Source organism: Papaver somniferum, unplaced genomic scaffold, assembly GCF_003573695.1.
Source record: "Papaver somniferum cultivar HN1 unplaced genomic scaffold, ASM357369v1 unplaced-scaffold_160, whole genome shotgun sequence".
Taxonomy (NCBI): domain Eukaryota; kingdom Viridiplantae; phylum Streptophyta; class Magnoliopsida; order Ranunculales; family Papaveraceae; genus Papaver; species Papaver somniferum.
The window spans coordinates 859,914-884,152 of NW_020625487.1; the positions used below are offsets into that span (position 1 = coordinate 859,914).

The following is a 24,239-nucleotide window of genomic DNA, read 5'->3' on the forward strand; positions in this document are numbered from 1 at the left end:
TTTGCTACCTGAATCCCTGATAGCAAATTCCTGCTTTCTGCTAAAGCTAGGGATCTCGAAAGATACTCCATTGTGATAATGAAGAGATACGGGGATAGCGTATCCCCTTGCCTCAATCCACGAGAAGGATAATATGGACTGGAGATATTGCCATTTAAACTTATTGAAATAGATGTAGTTGAGATGCACTGATATATGATGCTGCACCAATCCTTAGAGAAACCCAGTGACAACATCCTTTTTATTAAAAACTCCCACTCCACCCTATCAAACGCTTTTGACATATCTAGCTTAAGTGCCACTAATCCCTGCTTTATTTTCGATTTTTTCATTGTGTGAATCAACTCATGTGCTATAACAATATTGTCATTTATGTATCTTTTTGGAATGAAAGCTGCCTAAGTTGGAGAAATTAGCTTTTCCATTAATGGCTTCATCCTAGTGACTATTAACTTTGATATAATTTTGTAAGTGATATTACAGAGATCAATTGGTCTGTAATCATTCGTTGTAGAGGGGTTTTTTGTTTTTGGGATGAGTCAGGTAACTGTACTATTTATAGAGGAGGGCATTTCCTTGGTTAGGAAGAAATTTTGTATGAGATGCAGTACGTCATTACGAACTATATCCCAATGGGTTAAATAAAACCCTGCTTAGAAGCCGTCTGAACCGGGTGCATTCCAAGGTGGCATACTACGTAAAACACTAATGATCTCCTCTTCTGACGACAAAACAGTTAAAGCATTGTTTTCTTGTTGTGTAATGATAGGCTTAATGATGTCAAAAGTGTTTTCTGAAAATGTTGGCCTAGTGGTTTTTGCTATAGTAGAGAAATGATTGGTAAGGAGGTTTTGGAGATCCGTGTATGAGTGAAACCAATTTCCATTTTCATCCCTAAGAGATGTGATACGGTTTCTAGATTTCCTTCTATTGGCTGATGTATGAAAATAGGATGTATTGTTATCCGCATTCTTGAACCACTTATCTCCCGATTTTTGATGCCAGAAATCTGCTTCAACATTTTTCCAATGATTAAACCGTAAGATAGTATGATGTATCTTCATAGATATATCATCACTATATGGCTATGATTGGAGTGTAGCAAGTTGATCCTTCAAATGTCTGACATGAAAATCAATCCTACCAAAAGATTCTCTATTCCATTTAGACAGTTGTGTTCTAGTTTTATTGAGTTTTTGATCAAGGTTTAGATCAGTAGATTGGTTCCACGCACTAGTAACAACACCCATAACATTTTAATCCATAAGCCAGCATCTCTGAAATTTCCAAACATTCCTATGTTTTACCGACTTTGACTCTGTAAGTAATAGCAATGGACAGTGATCTGATCCTAGAAAGGGAAGATGAAGCAGCCTAGAATCTGGATAATCTCTTATCCAATTTGAATTGTGCAAAGCCAAATCAATTCTATCTCTCTTATGTCCCTTCCCATTAGTTTTATTTGTCCATGTATGTTTGGAACCAGTGAAACCAAAATCCATAAGCCCTTCATTGTTAATAATTTGACAGATCCAATTGTCTAAACTAGCGAGGCTGGTAGAGGCATCCTCTTTTGAGATATGCACATTAAGATCCCCTAGAACTATCCAGGATTGAAAAACATTTTCACTGAGATCTTCCAATAATTCACATTGTTGTTTTTTCAACTCCCACTGGGTAGAACCATAAACACAAGAAAGAAGGACTTCTTGTTTGGAAGCATCTGTTGTTAGAATAATATGTACAATATTATCCTTACTACAAATGATATCACATGGGAAACCATCTTTCCGTAGAACTGCTAGAACCCCTGACATTCCAATTGATCTAACAAAATGAGAATTTGGGTATTGAAGAAATTGAGTTAGAACTTTTTCCTTTGATTCAACACATTTAGTTTCCATGAGAAAAATGATATCTGGGTCATGCAATCTTGCAATGTCTTTCAAGTGATCTCTAGTTTCTTTCCCTCCTAACCCTTGGACATTCCATGTCACTATTTTCATTTTGTGAACTTGAAAACTGACTTGAAAATTAGACGATGAATATAAATTATACTGAAACCAATTAGAGTGAGTAAATGAAAAGAAGTTACTAATTGAGATATGTACCTGGTCATCGGTGCTTGTAGAAGTTTCCTTGAGTCTTTTTGAGTGGTTTTTCTCTGAAGCAGTTCCATCGAAAGAAGGATGTGAATCAGGTGATGGAGACAATATATATAGACTAACACATTCATTTCCTGGTCCCTCCATAATATGGCTAGTTGAGTGACTAGCATGCAGATTTCCTTCAAAGTGCTTGATCAACTGTTGCAAAGGTTCCTTTAAAAACTTCTCTTGTAAACAAGCATCTGGGTCTAGATTACTAGAATTGTAATCATCCAAGGAGACGTCTAGTTCACCCATGGCCAGATATGCTTTTAATAGCTCCAAATTTGACCCATATCCATCCATCTTACCCATAGGTGTATTAAATGCAGTCATATTCAATTCAATTTCAGTTTCAGACAGACCTCCTAATAAGTTATTGTTCCCAATATTGTGATCCATATGTTTAAAATCATTTTTAGAATTACTTGGACCACCTTCCTCAAGTCTGATTCTCTTGCCCTGTGTACATCCTAACCGGTTTGTCTGTTTGGCAGTATTAGTAAAAACCTCTAACATACCTTGAGAGTTGCAGCCAACCACCGTTACTGAAGGAGAAGAAGACAAAGGAATATTTCTGAGGTTGTTGTCTGCATCCTGTTCCTGTAGAATATATAACTGCATCCTTTGACAACTCCATATTAAATTGCACCGCCAGAATGTTTGTTGGATCTGCATGCATGCTTGAGGAGGTAATCATCATAGTCTGATCTCCACTCAAACCTTTATTTTCCACTAATTGAGTCAGATCTGTCTTATCAATAGAAGCAGAAGAGGTACCGTGCGGATCCACATTTGCATGTCTTTTTGATCTGTTATCTGGGTTTGTCCAAGAAGGGGGATCAAGTATTGAAACTGATGATAGATGTCCTCGTTGCTGCTAAAGCAAATAGGATGCAATGATCTCACACTCCGTCTCCTTATGATCAATGGTGTAGCAGAAACCACACAGATTAAAAGGCTGTTTTTCATAAAACAATCTTATCCATACATCCTCATCTGCAGCATTCTTAACCCAGAAGCCCCTTCTAAGAGGATCTCTAACATCCAACAACACCAGAGCTTTTTGAACTTTACCTTTTGCAACAATACATTCTGGTAGATCAAGTTCTTTCACATCACCCATTGGAGAAACAATGCTTCTAATTATGTTTGGGTAAGCAAATCCAGGTTGCAAGTTGTATAAACGAATCCACAGCAGAACTTTAGTTAAATCCACTAGACTTTTTGGAATCTTTGGGTTCCAAGGCTCAAGTGCAAACAAGTCACCTTCTAGAAACCAGGGTTTGAACTTAATAACAATATAATACTCCTCAGTTGTGTGAAACTTTACAAGGAAGCAGTCATTTTCTTCTCTTTTGATAAAAATGTCTTTGCTTTTCGGCCAGAGTTTTCTTAACTCTTTATCAAGTTCACTAACAGAATATGACTTTGAGCTATAAAGCTTGCTTAAAAAACTATACTTAAATTGCTCAGCTCCCTGTAAAAGATCCTCTGTTGATATCTGTGGTTCCCTTAAAGCTCTCAATCTTTCAGTTATCGAAGTACCTTCCATTTTCTTTTGGACTAGAGTAAGCTCGTTGTCCATGAAGAAAAACCATAGGGAATAAGATACTAAAAGGGAGGAAAGAACGAGGTGAAAAACCAACATTAATAAGCTTTTGCCTCTGGTTTGGGCTGTGAATGTTCTACACCTGTAAGTAGAGTTCTTACATGACCATAAAATAATGTTTTGATTAATTAAAACACTGCTGGTTTGCATCGAAACCCTAAAACAATACCACGGGTAGATGATACCAAAGATGATTAATATAATCTGCAAGTATTTAAACCAAAAGGGTGATAAAGAAAAACACGCGTGCCATGTTGTAATCGAGCGGAGAGCCATATGAGCCATTCCGAAGAGATTGCAAGAAAACTAGGCAAAACCACTCCAATCCTCGGGCAATTCTTCCGCACCAAGACTAGTACCTAGTTGAAAAAAAAGAAAAGTTTCATTAAATTAACCATTAAAATAAGCCGGATAGTTAAAGAGGTTGTAATTAGAACATGCAGAGGGAGAAAAACAAGATCAGATGAGAAAATTTCGAAAAGAGAGATGGTGAGTCAATCCGATTTAGTGACCGAGGAAAATGGATTCATAGTAATAATTTACTTGCTGCCCCAAGTTGAAAAGAAAAGAAAAGAAAAGAAAAGAAAAGAAAAAGAAAAAGAAAAAGAAAAAAAGAAAACTAGTTGGTTGCCCGTTCTTAAACGCAGTCGGTCCATCTGTCTGTGCAACATGGTCAGCAACCAAAGTTAGAGAGTCTTTCTTCACTCTGTGTATATGACTATATGTCTAAGTATCTAGTACCATTTTTGGTCTTACACTCCCTAGAAGAAAAACAATAAAGCAATTCAAGAAAGAAAAGAAGATAAAGGGGAAAACTTCTTCGTAGTTTATGTTAGCCAGAGATGGGTTGTTTATGTACTCTCTTTTGCTTCTTCGACGTTTACCAGTACTGATTTTAGGGGGGGAAAGTAATGATCTTGTGTCACAATTTTGGAGAGGTGCGTTGTGTGAAGAATGTTTGGTTTGGTTTGATTTTGATTTTTTTTTCTTTTAGCACCTTGTCTATTCAAAACTTCTTATACCATTAAAGTTCATAATTCAGGAAACATATATTCACTGTCAAATGCAGAAAAAACAATGAAAAATACTAAAAGAAGTGGTAATAACTACAAAAATGTTACCCAAAAGTCTAAATATGATGTACAAATCACTATATAAAAACCGACATATCTTTTCTCCATATAGTAGTGCTCCAAAATGACTTAATCAACTTGTATCAGTCCATAAACCGGAGTTCATGTTGCAGTCCACGTCACCAAAATAGTAACCCTCTTGTGGTGGATCAAGTAACATACCTTCTGCCATGCTGGCAATCAGTGCTGGCATGTAATACAATGCCTCATCATCATAAAACGTGGCCGGACTCGATGAATTATTGGAAGCTTTCTCGGCCTCTTCAACCAGTCTAGATAGTCTAGACGTAACACCATGAGGCCATTTATTCGGAATTGAAGATGGTTTAGGGTAACAACGGAGTGGGAAAGCGTGAGCAGCTTCGGCAGCGGCACACTGAATATCTTTGCGGGACGATGACTTCGCACGATGTAACAGCCATAAAGAATCTTCAAAGTTCAACGGGGCCAAATCCCCTCGGAGAGCTAATGCAGCAACGTCGTGAGCTCTAGCTGCCATTTCAGGGGTAGAATGAGTACCAAGCCAAATTCTTGATTTGCTATTGGGTTCTCTAATTTCACAAACCCATTTATCATTTTTCCTTTCCCTTACTCCTCTGTAAGTTGGGTGTCTAGTTTCCTTAAACTTCTTTCTCCCTGCCTTTTTCTTATGCGACACTGATGGCTGTGCTGATACTGAATTCTGGAGAGTTTCCTCCATGTCCGATGAAGACGAATACTCATGCAAGTTTCCAAGATTCATTCTCGGTGAGTCCATTAAGTAGTAGTGAAAGTGTGTGATTTTGTAAAATAGTGAGCAAGCTCACTTCGATTGAAATTGGAACTTAGGAGCTAGACTCAGAGAAGAGGAACTGAGATGAGTTTGAAAGACGAAGAGAGTTAGGAGGTTTACTTATAGAGGGGGAAGGAGATATGGAAAACCGCTAAGACCCCACGAACGGCTGCTGGTATATGGAAATAAGTTTATACGACAAAGACATTGATATTATATTTTTGGTAAGTTTCTTATATTCATCTGGCGGCAGTCATTTTCGATACAAAAATTACCATAAAAATACATCGAGATTTTCAAGATATTTGGAAACTGGGAATCTATGAGCCGGGGTGGAGACAAGCAAGAGTAGGTTGGGCGATTGCCCCATCTGTCAACTAGCTCTTAAAAGATTATATTGATGTAGATTTTTAAACCGGACAATTATCATGAGTCAAATCTAAGACAATCCAAATTTTTGATCATATCCATCTTCATCTCGTTACCAATTTCAATGTAGCGAGGTGAAGATTGTGTCGGTCTCCTCTTCACCTTTTAAATCGTGTCACGTCATGTCCCAAATCTGGACCAACACCTGTATCGGATTTTTAAATAAACTTTTATGGATTTGTACTTTTATTCATACTTTACTTTTAAGATATTTTTTCTGCTTTGCCCATTCTAATCTGTAATCTTAACAACGCCACTTCGGATGAGCGAACATTTAACCATTGAGCAATTTTTTTCAGTGCCTAATAAAAAATTGTCATCCGTACATGCAAATATCATTAAATAGATAACCCAAAACCATTCGCCCACACCAATTGTTATTTTGTGTTGGGACCAATGTCGTGAATCATAGTTACGTCTCGGTCCCCACAAAGACACCCGGGTAACTCGGTCAAATCTGGAAGTGACTTTAAATTTTACACTCCCTATAATTATATGTGTACCGAGTCAGGCGGAGACGGATAAAGTCAAGGAATATTTTAGTTAAGATCACGGCGAGTTAGAGGGAGTCAGGCTGTAACCGATCGAGTTAGGCAAAAATTCCTATTAAAATCTTGGATCGCCGAGATTGTATGAATCTTCTCGTTGAGACTGGAAACCCAGGCGAATTCTCAGCCGAGACAGCGGAGATCGAGTACATTGGATGAACCAATTATTCCCTGAAATAATTTCACTATTTTTCGTCCTAGGATGGTCTGTTTTTGGGTTGTGACTGCTGAATGGGACACCCTCACTCACTTTTTAACTTTTTTCCGGATCTGACCCATCCATTTCTAGAAATGAAATGATTTTAATCATGGAATCAAAATATCTAAATCTAGCCCATCAATTAAACCGTATGTCATTTTAGACGATTGATCAAAAGATTTGATACGTGGCACAAACTAACAAAAGTCGAAAAACCTATCCCTTTCTTCGTATTATTTTTTAATTATTATAAAGGATTTTATTATTGAAAATTTTGAAAAGACCGGCCATGCTTCTCTCCGGCGACTTCTCTGTCTTGGAAAGCCAGTTTTGTTCTACGGATTCAGCATGAATTTTCTTCTTTTTGATTTCTTTTCCACGTTCTTTCATTTTTCCAGTTTTGCTTCCTCGGCTGCATAGATTTCTTTGTTGTTTTTCTTTTATTTTTTTCTAGGGATTGCCTTTCGATTTTCAATTTTAGGGTTCTTCAGTACCCTTTTTTTCTTAGTGTTCGCCAGCGACCTTCATGGCAAGATCAACTAGAGATTCTTCCCGTAGCCGGTTGACTTCTTCACCTCCCCTGATATCGTCGTCAGCCTCTCCTTCACCTCCCACAGAAGAAGCAACAGGTAATGACAACAGGTCATTGCCCCTTCAAGGGATTCCATGGATGTCTGGACGGATTAAAAGGCAGGAGATATGTTTAAGGGGTCTATCATTAAACATCTCCATGATAGACATTTCTCTTCTGATAACAGCAAGGAATTATGAAGAGACTTAATGGCCAAATCACAGCACATTCGTCACGCCTGAGAGAAGATGCTTATCAGCTTACGGATGTGGGTGTGTTGCAGATGTTTACGTCTACATGCCTGGAGGATATCTTGCAAAGGGAAGGAAGGTTCGATTCATGGAGATATAGTTGCTGGACCTTTCAATGGTGAAGGTGCTGATTTTCTTTTTCACGGGTTAGACTTCTCAGCTGAGAGCAGCGCTGTTGGGCCGGGATTTTCAGAGGTTACTGTGGCTTCTGAGGGGAACGACGTAAATGTTGTTGCAGAGTCTGCTTGCTCCCTTTCCACCGAGGTGCTCAACTCTGTACTCCTACGGCAGTTCCAGACTGTAACTTGTATCCCCCACCAGTGTCGACTATCTTTTTCGAGAGCTTTGAAATGCTGCCTCGACAAGGTTATCGCCAATCCAGATAACGTGAATGCCTGGATACAGCTTATTTTGCTCCCTATTTGCATGTTAGCACTTTACAGGCCCAAGAACGCAGCCGAGGCGAAATCAGGTAAGCGTAAACGCCTTCAAGTGGCAGCTATAAACAATGCCTTATCTGTTTGGAGGGAGCCCAACGGGTGTCATGTTTTGGTGGACAAGATGCTACAGACCCCAGTCCGGCCTAGGAAAACTGATGAGAAGAAGCAAAGTTTGGCCAATTTAACAGCGTGCCGAAGAAAAATAAGTTGCGGCCATTTTGGCGCTCCTATTAGAGTGCTCTCTTCAGGTGGTGTGGCTCCTTGCAATGAACAGACCTTCTTGGAATTGCAAGATAAGCACCCTGTAGCGCCTCCTCCAGCTGTTCCTTGCAATGATATTACTGCGGACCCAATTATTGTGGATTGTCGAGCAGTCTTGGGGGCCGTTAAGAGTTTTCCCAAGGGTACATCATGTGAACGAGACAGTTTGCGGGTGTAATATTTAGTTGATGCGATGAGTGGGGTTGTTGTTGCTGTCGCAGACATCTTACTCGTTTCGATTACAGGAGTTGTCAATCTTTGGTTGGCTGGAAAATGCCCTGCGGAGTTGGGATAGTTCATTGCTAGCGCGCCCTTAACACCATTACTCAAGCCTGGAGGTGGTCTTCGGCCTATTGCAGTTGGCACGGTTTGGCGCAGATTGGTTTCTAAGGTGGATGCTTTTTCTGTTGGGAAGGATATGACTTCTTACTTAGGAGATTCCCAATTTGGAGTTGGTGTTTCTGCCGGAGGGGAAAGTATTTTACATGCTGTAAATAGTCTCCTTGAGTTGAAAGGTCACTCGGACAAGATGTTAATGCTGCTTATTGACTTCTCTAACGCGTTCAACATGGTGAGCAGGTCTCAGCTCATCAAGGAGGTTCGTCTTCGTTGTCCAGGTATTTCTCGTTGGGTAGAATTTTGTTATATGCGTCCTGCTAAACTCTACTACGACCAATATATTTTGTCGTCTGCCCTCGGAGTTCAACAGGGTGACCCTCTTGGTCCTTTGTTGTTTGCTTTGACTCTTCACCCTCTAGTGAAGAATATTGCTTCTAGCTGTAAACTCGACTTGCACGCCTGGTACATTGATGATGGTACAATCATTGGCGATACGCTTGAGGTGTCTAAGGCTCTGCACATTATTGAAACTGAAGGCCCAGGTAGAGGTTTACATCTCAATATTAAGAAAACGGAAGTTTTTTAGCCTTCTATTGATCCCAGAAATATTGATGATGGTGTTTTCCCGCCTGATGTTGGTAGACCGTCTAATGGTGTTAAACTTTTGGGTGGTCCTGTGAGTTTGGATTTGAACTTTATTAGTGATATGCTGCTGAGTCGAGTGAACAAGACTGTTCAACTTATGATCGCCATCAAAAAACTCAAGGATCCTCAAAGCGAGATGCTATTACTTCGCAATTGTACGGGTGTTTCTAGATTATATTTTGCATTGCGCACTACCAATCCTGCTGCTCTTCAGCAAGCTACTGAGATCTTTGACGATCATTTGCTCAAGTACTTGAGGCTCCTTATCACTGGTGATGGCTCAGGATTTGGGCCTTTACAACAGAGATTACCTACCTTGCCTATCAAAGATGGTGGCTTTGGTATATACACCATGGCAGACGCCCAAGCCTACTGTTACATTGCTTCTCAGTGTCAGACGGCTTCAGTGCAAAAGGCGATCCTTGGTGACCTTTTCCCAACAAAGAAAGGTCATGCTTATCAGTTGGCTCTACAGAATTTCTTTGTCTGCTAGAGATTCCATTTTATGGCAGTGTAACCAAGTTAAGCATGCTCAAGATTATTTATTGGAAATTCCTATTAGTGGTCTTAACCAATGCCTCGGGCCGAGACAGTTCAGGGCTGTCCTTTGCTACCGATTGGGTATCCCTTTGTTTGTTAAGAATGGTTCATGCTCTAGCTGTAACAAGCCTATGGATATTTATGGAGATCATGCACTTCACTGTGCTAAGGATGTTAGGGTTAAGTTTTGACATGACTTTGTACGTGATATAGTTGCTGACATTTGTTACAAAGCTAGTGTACCTGCGCGCAAGGAAGTTTCTCTGGGGCTTCTGTCAGATGACGACAAAGATCTAAGGCCAGCTGATATCCTCGTCCTTAACTGGGAAAATGGTAAGTAGATGAGAAGCCTAATCTTGTAGCTATGCACTGTAGGACAGAGTAGTCAGCTGTTCAAGGCCATAATGAGAGATAGGTGATGTTGCAGTCCATAGAAAGCCGTAGAAGGTAGCAAGAAACAACATCAGTTGAGTCAGTAGTACATTTTGCAACTAAGAAGTAATATAGCAGGTGAAAATGAGGTGCACTTAATGTTGTAGTAGTAGTTGGCGTAGCCTCCAGGTAGCAACAGTTGGAGCAGATAATTAAGACAACAAACCATAAAGAATTGGTTTAGTGTATTGAAAATTCTCTCAGTAGTAGCTTTTAAAAGCATTAATCCAGATCATTGAATTTTGTGCACAAATAGCTTGTACGTTTGCAAGATAAGAATGAAACTGCCTTTTATAATATTCAGTCACTCACAACAGTATTGGTCTCTGCAACGTAGAATCTGAATGATAAAGAAATATGAAGTACACACCATCACCAGTACTCGAAAGACAAGTTCATGCTCAGCACTAGTACAACATTCATAGAACCAACGCAACCAATAGAGACAAAAGATGAAAATACAGATCTGAAGACCACTATAAATCCTACTGTAGAAGAAAAATTAAGCACCAAAGCATTCTCCTCCAACATGTTACCACTTAGCTGAATCACGATGTATTATCCAGGAACTGTAAGTCTGTAACTAATATCCATCAAACAACAACTTATTGCAACTGTTGAAGAACCTTATTGCAGTACTCATGAGAGTACCCATTATTATGCACTAAAGGAAAGGAAAAGTAACTGAAAAAGATAAAAGATAAAGGAAACCAGGCTACACTCAGAATTGAGTGCAGACTCATCAAGGAGAACATCAACTTGTACTTATATATCTCACCAATTTCAATCCCAGAACAACATCTTCAGTTTCATCATTAAACTCGCAAACCAACTCACTCGTGATCTCTCACATGATGTGGACTATGCCAAAACTAGAACCAATGAGATGAATTGATAATAAGCAATCTAAGCACCTAAAGTGCAGCAAACACTCACTTTATACACTCATTAATACTCATCTGTGATTTAAGAAGAAATTCTCCTCACTTTCAAATGGAACAACATTAAGCTTCTCTCTAAACTAGACAAGGTGTAGTAGAGATAGGCATGTTCAGATTTAAAAGCACCAGGTATCAGCACAAGTAGGACTTGATTAAAAAACTAGTTGCCACAAGCTAGTTATGATGAAAACAGCTTTTGGAGACATAATTGTTTGTTGTTGAGGTAGTGATGTAGAATCTGAACACATGAGGTTAAAACCAAAGTAATCTAAAGATAAAGTTGGAGATTACCATCAAAGACTCAGATGATAGTTGATGAGGCAAGAGATTTCAATCCAAACACCAAACAGGAAATTGAAATAACCAAGAGCTCAGACCATAAAACTAACTTTTAGTTTCAAAATACATGCTTAATCCTCTTGACGACGTAGCAGGTATCAAAACAAAACCTTAATTTCGACCAAAAAAACCTCCAAGAACATACTCCATACCAAATACTCCATGAATCTCCAATCAAACTTCATGAACAACTGTAATAATGGAAAAATATAATAGATCTTTGATAATTAGTCAATTACGAACCTAATTAGATCTGAGAAATCGACTTTGGATGAAGCAGCAGCAAAAATTGATGAAGAATAGAAGTAGCAGCAGAAGAAGATCGATTTAATGGTGGTTGTGGTGATGAAATTACAGGTCAGGTCCAAGGATCGACGCAGTTAAGCTTCCCTCCTCGATGATACCATAGTAACACAGAGAAATCTGATGTCTACATTGCTTATGGTTTATCAATTGATTGATTAGAAAAGATTGTTTATACAGACACAGGACAGGGTTTATATAGCTCCCCTATCTCTCGACTCAATTCTGTTAGAACCAGTCTACACATCCACCACTCTCACGTGTTGTTTGCACGGTTACAGTTCAACTCTCTCTGACGTCCGATACACATACAGATACATGTTATTAGCAGGTAGATCTTGCCGGGAAGAAAAGTAATGAAGTCAATCTTGACTTAACCTGACCATGACCAGGCCACCATGTTCTTTCAACACGTGTCTGATAATAACTAATGATTCAAATTAGTCGATCCAGACTTAACCTGACCGTGACCAGGCAGCAATTTTCTTTGAATGCCTGATTATAACTAGTAGTTATTCAAATTACTGGCGGAGTAGTAGTAATTATTCGAATTAATTGTAGGTAATAATCAGGAATTTATGATAAGATCAAATGAGTCAAATCCTCTTTTTCCACAAACCTACAGTAAAAACTTTTACTAAGTTTTAACTTTTCTTTCCATTTATGGACAGTACGATGCTACAATTATTATCAAAATTAATTCATCACCTGTTATTTTGGCAATATATAACTTAAAGGTCTGACTTAGACTCATCAAAATATCCAAACCCAAATTTAGATGTCGAGTGTCGACACTGCTGGAAAATTCTACAGACTAACAAAGAAAACCCAGAAAAAATAAAATAAAAGCAATATAGATTCATCATTTGTTCAATCACAGTTCTTTGAATTTTCACCCTTATCATCTTCGATGACAACAGGTTCCCCGGAACAACAATTTTCATGGGTCGACGATAGATTTATTTCCGATCAAAAAGCGTTGCCTTTCAATGAAAACGATTCGGAAGAAATGTTATTGTTTAATGTTTTAGCGGAAGCCAATCATATTATTAAGCAAGAAATAGTGGAAGAAGAAGATAGTAGTATAGTTTCAAATAAGCTTTGTATTAAAGAAGAAGAAGAAGAAGAAGAAGAAGAAGAAGAAGAAGAAGAGAATGTCCAGACAAAGGAAAAGGCTTATAGAGGTGTTAGAAGAAGACCGTGGGGGAAATTCGCAGCGGAAATAAGAGATTCTACCAGAAATGGAGTTAGAGTTTGGCTTGGAACATTCGATAGTGCCGAAGCAGCTGCTTTAGCTTATGATCAAGCTGCATTTTCAATGAGAGGATCCATGGCCGTTCTTAATTTTTCGGCTGAACGTGTACGTGATTCTTTGAAAGATATCAAACATATTGGTTTCGAAGACGGGTCTTCACCTGTTTTAGCTCTTAAAAAGTGTCACTCTTTGAAGAAGAAAACGAGCAGTAAGAAAAACAAAGCCAGAGAAGTAATTAGATCAAGATCTTTACCATCATCATCCATAGATCACAGTAACTTGGTTGAGTTTGAAGATTTGGGAACTGAATTTCTGGAGGAACTCTAAAGTTCTCATCTAAGTTGCAGCACAAGCAGATTTTCTAAAAGGAGGGTCATATTCAATTCGATTAGTATCTATGCATGTAATTTATATGGTACGAACTGAAATCTAAAAAGTGTATTATTGTTAGTGGAAGAACACCATTATTAGTCTCCGCCAAATAGTGAAGTTTCAGAACAGACTTATCTATTATCTTCTTGCGTAAACTTTTGCCCGAAATCAAGGTGAAATGTTTTGAATACACAAAACTATGTTTTGATGTATAATAAACATTACACAAGTGGCTGTGATGATCATAGTTCAACTATGCCTACCGACCTAAAAGTTGGTTGCATAGATATTTATCTTTATTATATAAAACTCTCTCCGTACCTCAAAAAGTGGTCCGACCGAGAGAGCATATTAATTAGGTATCATCCAGGCCACTACAAATCACAAAATTTAGTATATATATTTGGAAATTGTAATATCTTTCTCTGCGTAGTCCGTACAGTAGTGGTCCAAAATAGTCGAAATAAAAAAAAAAAAAAAAAAAAAAAAAAAAAAAAACTGAGATTTACAACCAGGGCTGGCATATAGTACAAGGCCTCATGGTCATAAACGTCGCTAATGAACTTTTGGAAGCTCTTTTGGCGTCTTTGGCAGTGGCGCTGCGGCGGAATGAACATCTTGATGAGTTAGCACGAGGTAAGAGGCTAAGCCGCTAAGGAATCCCAGCTGTCTGATAAAAAAAAAGAGAAAATGGACTATATAGCCAAAATGGGTGTTTTCTGGGCCAAATGGACGGGTAGAGATTTCGTCTGGGTTAAATGACCAAAAGAATATTTTGATTGAAATGGACACAACTACCCTGCCACGTCCACCAAAACCTTAACTCGTTCCTCTTCTCTCTTCAACAAAACCACCAACGCCTTCATCTTCTTCCACCTCCGTTAATCCCATCTCCACTACCAGAAACACCAAATATCACCATCGACAGACATCAAATTTCTCCACCACCGACATCGACACCACCACCACCATCTCTACTACCAGAAAACACCAACGCCGTCGACAACATCGTGTTTATCCATCTCTATAACCAGATCTATCAGCACCACCATCGACAATACTACAACCACCACCATCAACATCTACAACAACTACAACCAACACCACCACCTTCCTCCACCACCGCAAACATCAACATCATCGTCGACATTGATATCACCACCACCACAAAAACAACGGCAACCCTAATTAAATGGAGAGTTCTCAAATTCATTCAAAGCAAAATTAGGGTTTTCTCTTCCAACCAAAATTAGAGTTCTCAAATTAATTCACTGGTAAGTTTCTCGATCCTAATATTTTTTTCATGTTTTATTAACCGAACTCATCAATTTCACATGAATTGATGTTAACTACCTTAATTTTCTGAAATGAATCATTTTTATGCGTGAAATTTCATTCTGTTTTTTTCTTCTTGTGTAAACACGGATGGAACTGGTGTTTAGGCGTTAACTACCTTAATTCTCTCGATTTTCCTTCCACAATGACAGTGATGATGAAATTAGCGAATTAGTTTGTTTTGAAATTGATTTCATCAATGTTTGATAGTAACATGAAAATTGGTTTCATCTGTTCTGGATTGACCTGAAATTGTTTTTATCCATGTTATACTAGGATGAAACCAGTATCATCCTGTTTTGGATTGACCTGAAATTGGTTTCATCCATGTTATACTAGGATGAAACTGGTTTCATCTAGTTATAGTCTGTGATATAATTGTGTTTTAAATTGTTTTTATCCATGTTATACTAGGATGAAACCAGTATCGTCCTGTTTTGGATTGACCTGAAATTGGTTTCATCCATGTTATACTAGGATGAAACTGGTTTCATCTAGTTATAATCTGTGATATAATTGTGTTTTCGTCAAAATACTCACGATGAAACCAGTTTCATATAGATCACTGATTGATATAACTTTATTTCGTGAAAATACTCAGGATGAAACCAATTTCATCTAGTTGTAGTTCTGGATTGACCTGAAATTGTTTTTATCCATGTTATACTAGGATGAAACCAGTATCGTCCTATTTTGGATTGACCTGAAATTGGTTTCATCCATGTTATACTAGGATGAAACTGGTTTCATCTAGTTATAGTCTGTGATATAATTGTGTTTTCGTCAAAATACTCACGATGAAATCAGTTTCATATAGATCACTCATTGATATAACTTTCTTTCGTGAAAATGCTCAGGATGAAACCAATTTCATCTAGTAGTAGAATGTAATATAACTTTTTTAAGGTATTACTTTCAATAGAAGAGGAGAAGATATTACTAAGGTTGTAAAAGACGGTTTCATAATCGTTATTATTTAATCATGAAGTGTGTTTCTGGTTTAGTTTCTAATACGTTTGTTTTTGTTTTAGTCCAACCTGACTACTCCACTAGCTCGATATGATGAGATATTGACTTGTGCAATATGATGCAAGGCAGACAATATTGATGCAAAACTTACTTTAAAGTAAAAAGGATAATCTGTCTTCAGGACTCGTGTTATGACTAACCCCAGGATTAGTTTATGTGAATAATGTCGTGGTTGATTGGGAGGTAAATGATTTGTAGTTTTTATTGATGGTTTTCGTGGTTTTTTTTGCTCCATTATTGTTCTAGTGGTTTTGATAATTGAATGATTTGTTTTGCCATAGCATAGTTAGCTCTAAGCCTCTAGTTTTCGCCGATGATAGTAGCCAGCTTGGTGTTTAAAGACGGAGAATTGCATCGGTCACTGAGAGTTTTAACTTACTTTTCTCATTATACATTGTGGAGCACTTTTGGTTCTCTACCTATATGTGATATATGGCAGTTTGTATATTCTGGATTATCTTTGCTTATTATATTGGTTTCCTTATCCTGAAGTTGTTTGTCGAGATTATGGAGCTTCTCCGGTAAAATTTAACTTTTTGTTTGCTGCATAGTTTTGAATGAGTATTGATCTGCTTGTCTGTGGTAGATTGTTGTTTGAGATATGGCAGTATCTGCATCATGATTTCTCATACTATAGATTTTGTTAGGTGTTATGTCTTGCTTCCATCTTCATTAATTTTATTCCCTTTTGTTGTTAGCAAACAAAGTCATAGAAAGTAACTGATCATATGGTTGGTGTACATGCTGAGATCGATTGATCATGTGACTAATTTTGTCGTCCAACTGACATATGTGTCATTCGTTATGCAAGAAATGCAATCTGGAGTGCTCATGTTGCTCTTGTATTTGGCCAGGGGGTGTCATCTGAACTTATATGAAGGAGTAGTTGTTATTTCGACTTTCAGGACGGTGTCAAACATCGTAATATCTTTTACATATTGCTGACCTGCATCTTATCTTGCCGTCGAATTCCTTGATTGGAGTTTGTCTCTTCTGAGTTGTGAAGTTGTTTTACGACAAAACAAACTCATATTGATGCAACATCATAGCCTCTGTTTTTGTCGGGTGAGTCCGGAAAATACACGTGTGCTTCAGCAATATTGATGCACCATCATAGCCTCTGTTTTTGTAGGGTGAGTCCGGAAAAATCTAATCCTCCAACTGCTTTGTCAATGTGCGAACCCGGTAAAATCTAATCCTCCAACACCTACGCATATTGTTCGACAGTATGCGTAGGTGTTGGACTTATTGGTTTGTATGTTTATGCACACTTTAGAGATGCTGAGGGTCAGGATGTGATTTTCTTTTTTGATAACATTTTCCGTTTCACTCAGGTAGGTGTTGTCGGCACTTGTTTAGACTGCTCTGATTTTTTATTTTCCAGATTATCTGAACTTCCTGTTCAGGCTAATTTTGAGGTGTCTGCTTTGCTTGGTCGTAGCCTAAAAAGTGGTATTTTAGGTGTTGCAGTTAAGAAGCACGCACAACTGGTGGAGTTTTGGTTGTTGTTAGACTAAAAAGGGGTATTTTAGGTGATTGATACTTTTTTGTTTTTATTTTCCTGGGTCAAATATCCATTTTGGCTAAATGAACAGTATTTTTCTGATTAATGTCCATATAAACAGTATCTAAACCTAGCAGTCCGATTCACCCAGGAAATATTTGTTTTGGTCTTTTTGACCAATTTTGTGAAAAAAAAACCAAGGAATCCTCAAAGTGAGCCAAATTCCCTCGGATAGCTATTGCAGCATCAACATCGTAAGCACTAACGTCTAGCTGCAACTTCAGGTGCAGAATTAGTGCCTAGCAAAATTCTTGATTTACCCTCATTTCACAGACCCATTTATCATTTCGTTTTTCCTCCCTCTAACTCCTCTGTAAGTTGGGTATCTACCGGGTTCTGGATAGTTTCATCCAAGTCTGAAGATGAATTTTAGTCTGTAAATGACGGAGAAGAAAAGGAATACTTATAGGGTTTCCAAACTTTATTCTCGGTGAATGCATTAAATAGTACTCCCTCCGTCCCACCATTAAGCGATCTATTTGGTTTTTAATTTTGTCTCATCATTAAGTGACCTATATCACTAAACAAGGAGATATTTCTAAAATTACCCTTTTAATTGATTATAAAAAATATAAGAAATATACATAATTTGATAGACATGTTTATATTCGTTACGTAGGTGTTTTAAAATGCTTTTCAATGGTATAAAGTTTGCGAACATCCGTGGTGTAGTTTGAGAGATAAATCATTTCAAAATTTCATTAATTATTATCCATAAGGATATAATTGTAAAAAATGCTTAAAAATCTCTTTTTCCTTGCTTGCCTTAAAATTTGTGCAAACTTCAAGTAGGTCACTTAATAGTGGGACGGAGGGAGTATTGAAAGTGTGGATGTTCGTAAGAGACCGAACAAGTTCAGTCGAAATTTCAATGGAACTTTGGAGGCAGAGATGGGGTGAGACCGAAAGCATTTCTCTAGAGAGATGAGTTTGAAAGGAGATGAGAGTCAAGAGGGGATACTTAGCATGAATGCCGGCTCACCAGTGGTGGTGGACTGATGGGCAAAAAACCAAATTTGCTCGGCTAGATGTGCAAATCAGAAATCACACTGTAGGCAATAGGCATATTAGACTATTGTATAGTAGCTTCATTCCATATAAACCAGTACTCCATCATGAAAGAGTTGGTCTCTAAATGAGACTACCCATAACCGATGCTCTAACAGTCGATCAAAAATAGACAGATTAACTACAGTCCAGACAGATTTACAAAGTGGGTAGAAGATAGTGAAACCGAAACCCACTGAGGGCGCATGGTAAAGTAAATGACAGAGACGTTGATATTCCATTTTAAAGATAATAGAAACTAGTAAAGTAAGAATAAGAACGAATCTAGTAAAGTAATAGAAGAAAAACTAACATGTATCTATACAAAATTACCGGTGAGGCCGTGACGACCAACTATATGAAACTGTCCAAAGCTATTGATAAAGTGATATGAGATAACATATTAATACTTCTTAAACACCGTTGTCAAGGCCCAACCCCAAGTCTCTATCGGACCTTCAAGGGGATCACATAGAGGGACCTGTTGTCGCCTTCACAAGGAAGATGTCTTTAGTTTCTTAACATCCGCAGAAAATGAACAAATAATTCAACGAATCAAAAATTTCCAAATTTGGACCATACATTAATAATATCTGTTGTTTTCAAAACGTTTGTCTTATATGTATTCATTTTTGCTAAATCTGGCCTATTGAAAAGTAGAAATCTTGTCAGAAAAATCATTAGATTTGATCCCGAGAATAAACAAATAAAGTTTATTCAACACTAAAGTTATTCCTTACAAATCTATATCTGCAATTGTTTCTTAATCAGGTACTATACTAAATATTTACCTTCTGATGGAGTTGAATGAATTCTGAGAATTCTTCTTAAGATGAAGAAAACGCTTTTTACTCCCGCGACCCAGTTTATGTTGTTCCCACTCGTGTGCTCCACGAAGAACCGATTCCCACAAGCCTATATTGAGAAAGAGGATATCAATCCCACGCCCAGTGGCGGAACTAGGATTTGAGACTAGGGGTGGCTTAACTTTTTTTTTCTGCGCACATGTAAAAAAAGAGAAAACGTTACCTTCTATTTTCGCGCAATTGAATCTTGCTTCCGCCTGACCTGGCACAGCAGCTCCCTAATGTAGTTCTGGTTGTATTCCTGCCTCTAGGGAAACAATTCGATCAATACAACACTACTAGCAAATGAATTATAATTAACTGCTTAATCAAGATACATAATATTTCAATTATAATTATGAGGTCTTCCTTGCTAAAGAGTAAGTAAACCCTAAAGGCACTAATGTGATAAGAGTACATGAGATGAAGCCTGGTTGAGCCCAAGGGGAAAGACTAGTACTACCATTTTGTGTCCAGGGTACTAATAAAAAATGCAAATTTTGCAATATGTATGCATCAGTGTACGCACTATGGTGCTCTTTTTTCTTGGCTATATCTATGACTCTATAAAGTGAACCAAGAACAACCACTATGGTAGTAAAGTTCTCTAATTTGTAGTAGTTAGCAAAGCCATGTTGATTGGATGACGTAGATGTGCAACACATTCTGCAGCATGCTTCAGTAACGTCTTTGGTCGTGGAAACACAATTCTTGGCCAAATAACTTTCCAAGTTCACTGATATTCCTCAATTTATGATTTTTGAGTTTGACGGATATTTACTATCTCCAGAAACTTCGGCTAGATACGGAAAATACAGCCAATCAACCTTCAATCCATATGCTTCAAAAGTTTTATGTATGCCTCAAACCAGCCTTCAATCCATATGCCAATCAGTTTGGCAACATAGATGTGTAAGCATTATTAGGTTAAGCACTATGGTGCTCTTTTTACTTGGTTATGTCTATAATATGTAACCAAGAGTAACCACTGTGGTAGCTGAATTCTCAGAGTTCTAGCAGTTAACTAAGTCATGGCTATTGGGGTTGCAAATGTGCAATACACGTTACCCTTGATTTAACTCGCGAAGACTGAATATATGTCCAGGTCGAAAACTCAATTCTGACCAAGTATGAAAAACATTCTTGAAATAGACAGACAGGAACTCTGCTGTCCTCGTAGTTCTACTGCTGAACGTACCGAAAACCATTGCGGAAGGCACGCTACATAATGTTAAGGTACTTAACATGGCCATCGATCTGGATTTGAGAATTAACGTGGCATAGGGATGTAATATGTGTAGTTAAGTTTGGTCTAAGAATTTGGATAGGCAATTTGTAGCTTTAATTTGTTTCTCTTTTTTCTTCTTCTTTGGTCGCTATATATTAGACTTGAGAGGTGCTCTAATAATGGTAAATGGCACTTGCGCGGAACAAGGTGAAAATCGATCAGCATTTAAAAATCTGTTGAATAAACTACTTCCCCAACCAGCACCTTCAAATTCTGGTTTTGGACTTTAACTTTCAAATGTCCCAGTCTCTTTTTTTGTAGCACTAAAAATTGATCCCAACTATGAAGAGTGTGTGTGTGTACTTGTTGATTTGATTTTGTTCTATTTTGATGACCTACATTTATTGATTGATTTTGTAGCTAAATATACATTACATCATCATTGTTCTGCAGTCTCCATAATGGCATAATCTCAGTAAAACTAGCTTTCATCAAATAGGGGTGAGGTCAAAGATCCTCTGTAACTATATCACCATCTCTTAAGGATCTCCAATATAAGTATAAATTGTTGCTTAGCTGCGTCAAACTATCTTTATGGAGCTTAGCTGCGTCAAACTATCTTTATGGAGCTTAGCTGCGTCAAACTATCATTTTCCTTTGTGGTGGTCGGAGAACTTATTTTCCTTTTAGATTTGTAAGCTCCCATAATGGAATGAAAGTTCAAATTCCCCTAATTTGTAAGCTCAATATTTGCCAGTCTTTCTCCCGGCTCAAAGTAAGAGAAGGAAAGAATATTTTTTTCCTTTCCGCATAAAGGATTTCCCTTAAAATGCTTTGACTGGCTTGGACTTGGCTGGACCAAAATTGAGCTTCAACTTACCATCTATGTAAGCCCAATTTTTTTTCTAGGGCTGGCTTCAGCCAGTCCTAGTCGGGACAATCTATCTCTTTGAAATTTGAATTCAAAAACAAAAGCAGAAGTAAAAACAAATAGTGTTCATGATTCCTTTGGTTGTCTCCAGGTAATTTGCAACTCTAATCCTTTTGTAATTAAATTGATAATTGAAACTTATTAAATTCCTAGCATATGTGGAGGCTTAAAATGTTACTAACCTCGTAAACAAATGCGCAAACAAATGGAGTCCACCAATCCCTCGCATCCTTCGTCTTAGTTTGTACTGGGTCGAGCTTTTCTGAGTTAGGAATACAGCTTGAATCCTCATGCAAGAATGATTTGATAATGTTGACAGACGGTTCAACCACCTGTTTTTCTCATGCCTCATTGAAGTCACCTGCAGAGGTGTTGAATTCCAGTTCAAGGTAAAACAGCCTAATGCATAAAGAGGGAAAATGAAAATCTTCAATATTTTAGGATATAATACACACCAAAAAAGCTTCAGTTGCATCTACATAATGCAGGTCCCATCCAAAAATTGTTTGCAACCTGTTATGCCTCCTTTTCTATCAAAGGGATGAAGGATGTCATATATAAGATTAAACGCAGAACAAGTGATAAGGATTTGGAATTACAGTTATAGCAAGCCAGGAAGAGTCAATCTGTACCTGACGCCGAACAAGTCTTTTGGTATTTTTATTTAGTTGGTCAATAGCTTCAACTAACAAAATGTTGTGCTAGCTATCATCAGAATTCAAAATTTCCTTCATGTTTTCTTTCAAAACCTCATCCTCCAAATTTGTTTCCAGTGGATACTGATCTCCAACACGCTCATCTGAAGTCTTTTTGTTCGAAATAATAACCTAAATAATCCTCGAATTCCCTGACACCTATAGCTTGGCATATGCCTCGAGTATAAATCGCATTTGCATGGTAAATATCATAGACTTCTTTTAGTAAACCAGCATCGATCATAAACCTACTCTTTGTTCGACATATTTTCCGAAACTGGAGGAGAAACATCCACGCATTGAAAACGGCAATCATATTTGGATTTATCAACTCGACCCCAGTTTTGCCTTGCCACATGAAACAGAAGAGTATCTAAGTATCTGATTGTCAAACACATGTAAGTGCACATGTAGGCATTCTGGTTCCTCGCTGTACATTACAGATTTCCACTTCCGAAAGAAAAGCAGATGTAAGTTCCAAGGGTTAACTTGATCTTGCAGAAATTTGAATTGGCAAGGAGCACAAACCTCTGCACTTTTTCCTTGGAAAAGTTTGCTGGGGATGACACCTGAGCGTTCATACAAGCTAAGGTACTGATTTACCTGGAGAAAAGAGAAACCAGATTTAGAAAATACTGAAGCTACAAGATACAACCACTGAACTACATAACAAAACACAACCACTGTACTGGTGTAATGAGTTTTTAACTTAACTAATAAGACATCTGAATATGCAATCTGTAAGTGTATGTTGAGCAGAGTTTTAATCAGAATGAGCAAATAAATAGATAAACTTTGAGAAACCTTACTTTTCTATAAACATTCGGATGAATCCTGTTGGCAGCATCTCAATCGAGCTCTTTAAGAAGATTATAGTTATTCGTAGACCCATCATTTCCCAACTCATACTTACAATCTGATTGCCTATCTGCTGTTAAAAATAACCAATATCAAACACTCTTCCTCTGTTCATTTTTAAACATTAAGTGAAGTATATACATCAAGAACCCATACTCACCACGCAAGGAACTATCAACGACATCGTCCATATAATCCGTCGCATCATCAAGAAGGAACAGACTCACCAAAGCCTGAATTTTATAGTTAACGCTATTAATATAAATAACTAATTCCAAAAATCTACTCCCTCCGATTCAAAGTAGAATTCAAGTAATTCAGAGACTACAAAGTAATACTCCAACAACAACAGGCAAGTGATTCCTTGTTAAAATCTCATTTATAATCTGAAATTATTTCCCCAAAATACAGCAATAATCCAAGTAAATGCACACACATAACATTGATAAACCAGATAGAGAACTGAAAAAACTTATCGTACTTGAATTGCAAGAGTCAAGAAAATCCTTGGACGTGAATTCAACATTAGGGCATACATTCCCAATAGATGATGAGGAATTCCTACAACAAAATTACCATTCCTCCAAATTAAAACCCTAAATAACATGAACCAAATTCAATTACTTCTTCAAATGGAGGGAACATACCTTTCTGTATTACATCTTCTACTTCTTCAATTTCCATCTTTTTTTGAAACGATCAATTTCCATCTTTACTCTGATGAAATTGAAGCAATTACTCTGAATAATGAGTCTGTAGAAACCCTAATTTAGGTGATTTAGTAACTCGCCATTGGCATTATTGAACACTGAGAAAATTTAGAACGATTTTTTTGGGACCATGGTTTTTTTTCTTTTATCATGGTTTTATTTTGGGTAAAGGCATTAGAAGTAATTCTAGGTCACCCCATGTCTAGTTATTTATTTAATACCTAATCTACCCTTTTAATTAATTTTAGGTTATGATTAGTGAATGATTTAGTTAAAAACAATTAGCGAGATTAAATTAAAAGATGGGTTTATTATTAGTTGAGTAAAATTATTGAGAGAGTAGAGTTAGAGAAGATGAAGGAGAAAAACATAGAAAATAATTTTTTTTTCCAATTCACTAAGTTTGAGTATTCAAATGATGAAACCTCATCTGATTCTTCATTTCCATCCTCTCCTAAAATATTTGTT

General features: G+C 37.5%; 3 protein-coding genes and 1 pseudogene across 3 annotated transcripts; 1 reads left to right on the forward strand and 3 right to left on the reverse strand.

Annotated features, from left to right (window-relative positions):
* Nucleotides 1-3,027: 3,027 nt before the first annotated feature.
* On the reverse strand, nucleotides 3,028-3,702 carry LOC113337536. Its single transcript, XM_026583199.1, has one exon. It carries the CDS (start codon nucleotides 3,700-3,702, stop codon nucleotides 3,028-3,030), a length of 675 nt encoding a protein of 224 aa, XP_026438984.1.
* A 1,263-nt stretch (nucleotides 3,703-4,965) lies between these two features.
* On the reverse strand, nucleotides 4,966-5,634 carry LOC113337537 (dehydration-responsive element-binding protein 1D-like). Its single transcript, XM_026583200.1, has one exon. The coding sequence runs from the start codon at nucleotides 5,632-5,634 to the stop codon at nucleotides 4,966-4,968; it is 669 nt and encodes a 222-aa protein (XP_026438985.1).
* Nucleotides 5,635-8,567: 2,933 nt separating this feature from the next.
* Nucleotides 8,568-10,720, forward strand: LOC113337505. Its single transcript, XM_026583176.1, has 2 exons — nucleotides 8,568-9,244; nucleotides 9,345-10,720. The coding sequence occupies exons 1-2, from the start codon at nucleotides 8,782-8,784 to the stop codon at nucleotides 9,380-9,382; spliced, it is 501 nt and encodes a 166-aa protein (XP_026438961.1). The 5' UTR covers nucleotides 8,568-8,781; the 3' UTR covers nucleotides 9,383-10,720.
* Nucleotides 10,721-19,054: 8,334 nt separating this feature from the next.
* LOC113337572 lies at nucleotides 19,055-23,859 on the reverse strand (annotated as a pseudogene).
* Between the last annotated feature and the right edge of the window lie 380 nt (nucleotides 23,860-24,239).

Coding starts and splice junctions, on each gene's coding strand:
- LOC113337537 (XM_026583200.1), bottom strand. CDS start 5,634: ATGAATCTTGGAAACTTGCATGAGTATTCGTCTTCATCGGACATGGAG.
- LOC113337505 (XM_026583176.1), top strand. CDS start 8,782: ATGACTTCTTACTTAGGAGATTCCCAATTTGGAGTTGGTGTTTCTGCC. Junction 9,245..9,344: donor TATTGAAACTGAAGGCCCAG/GTAGAGGTTTAC, acceptor TGATGTTGGTAG/ACCGTCTAATGGTGTTAAAC.
- LOC113337536 (XM_026583199.1), bottom strand. CDS start 3,702: ATGGAAGGTACTTCGATAACTGAAAGATTGAGAGCTTTAAGGGAACCA.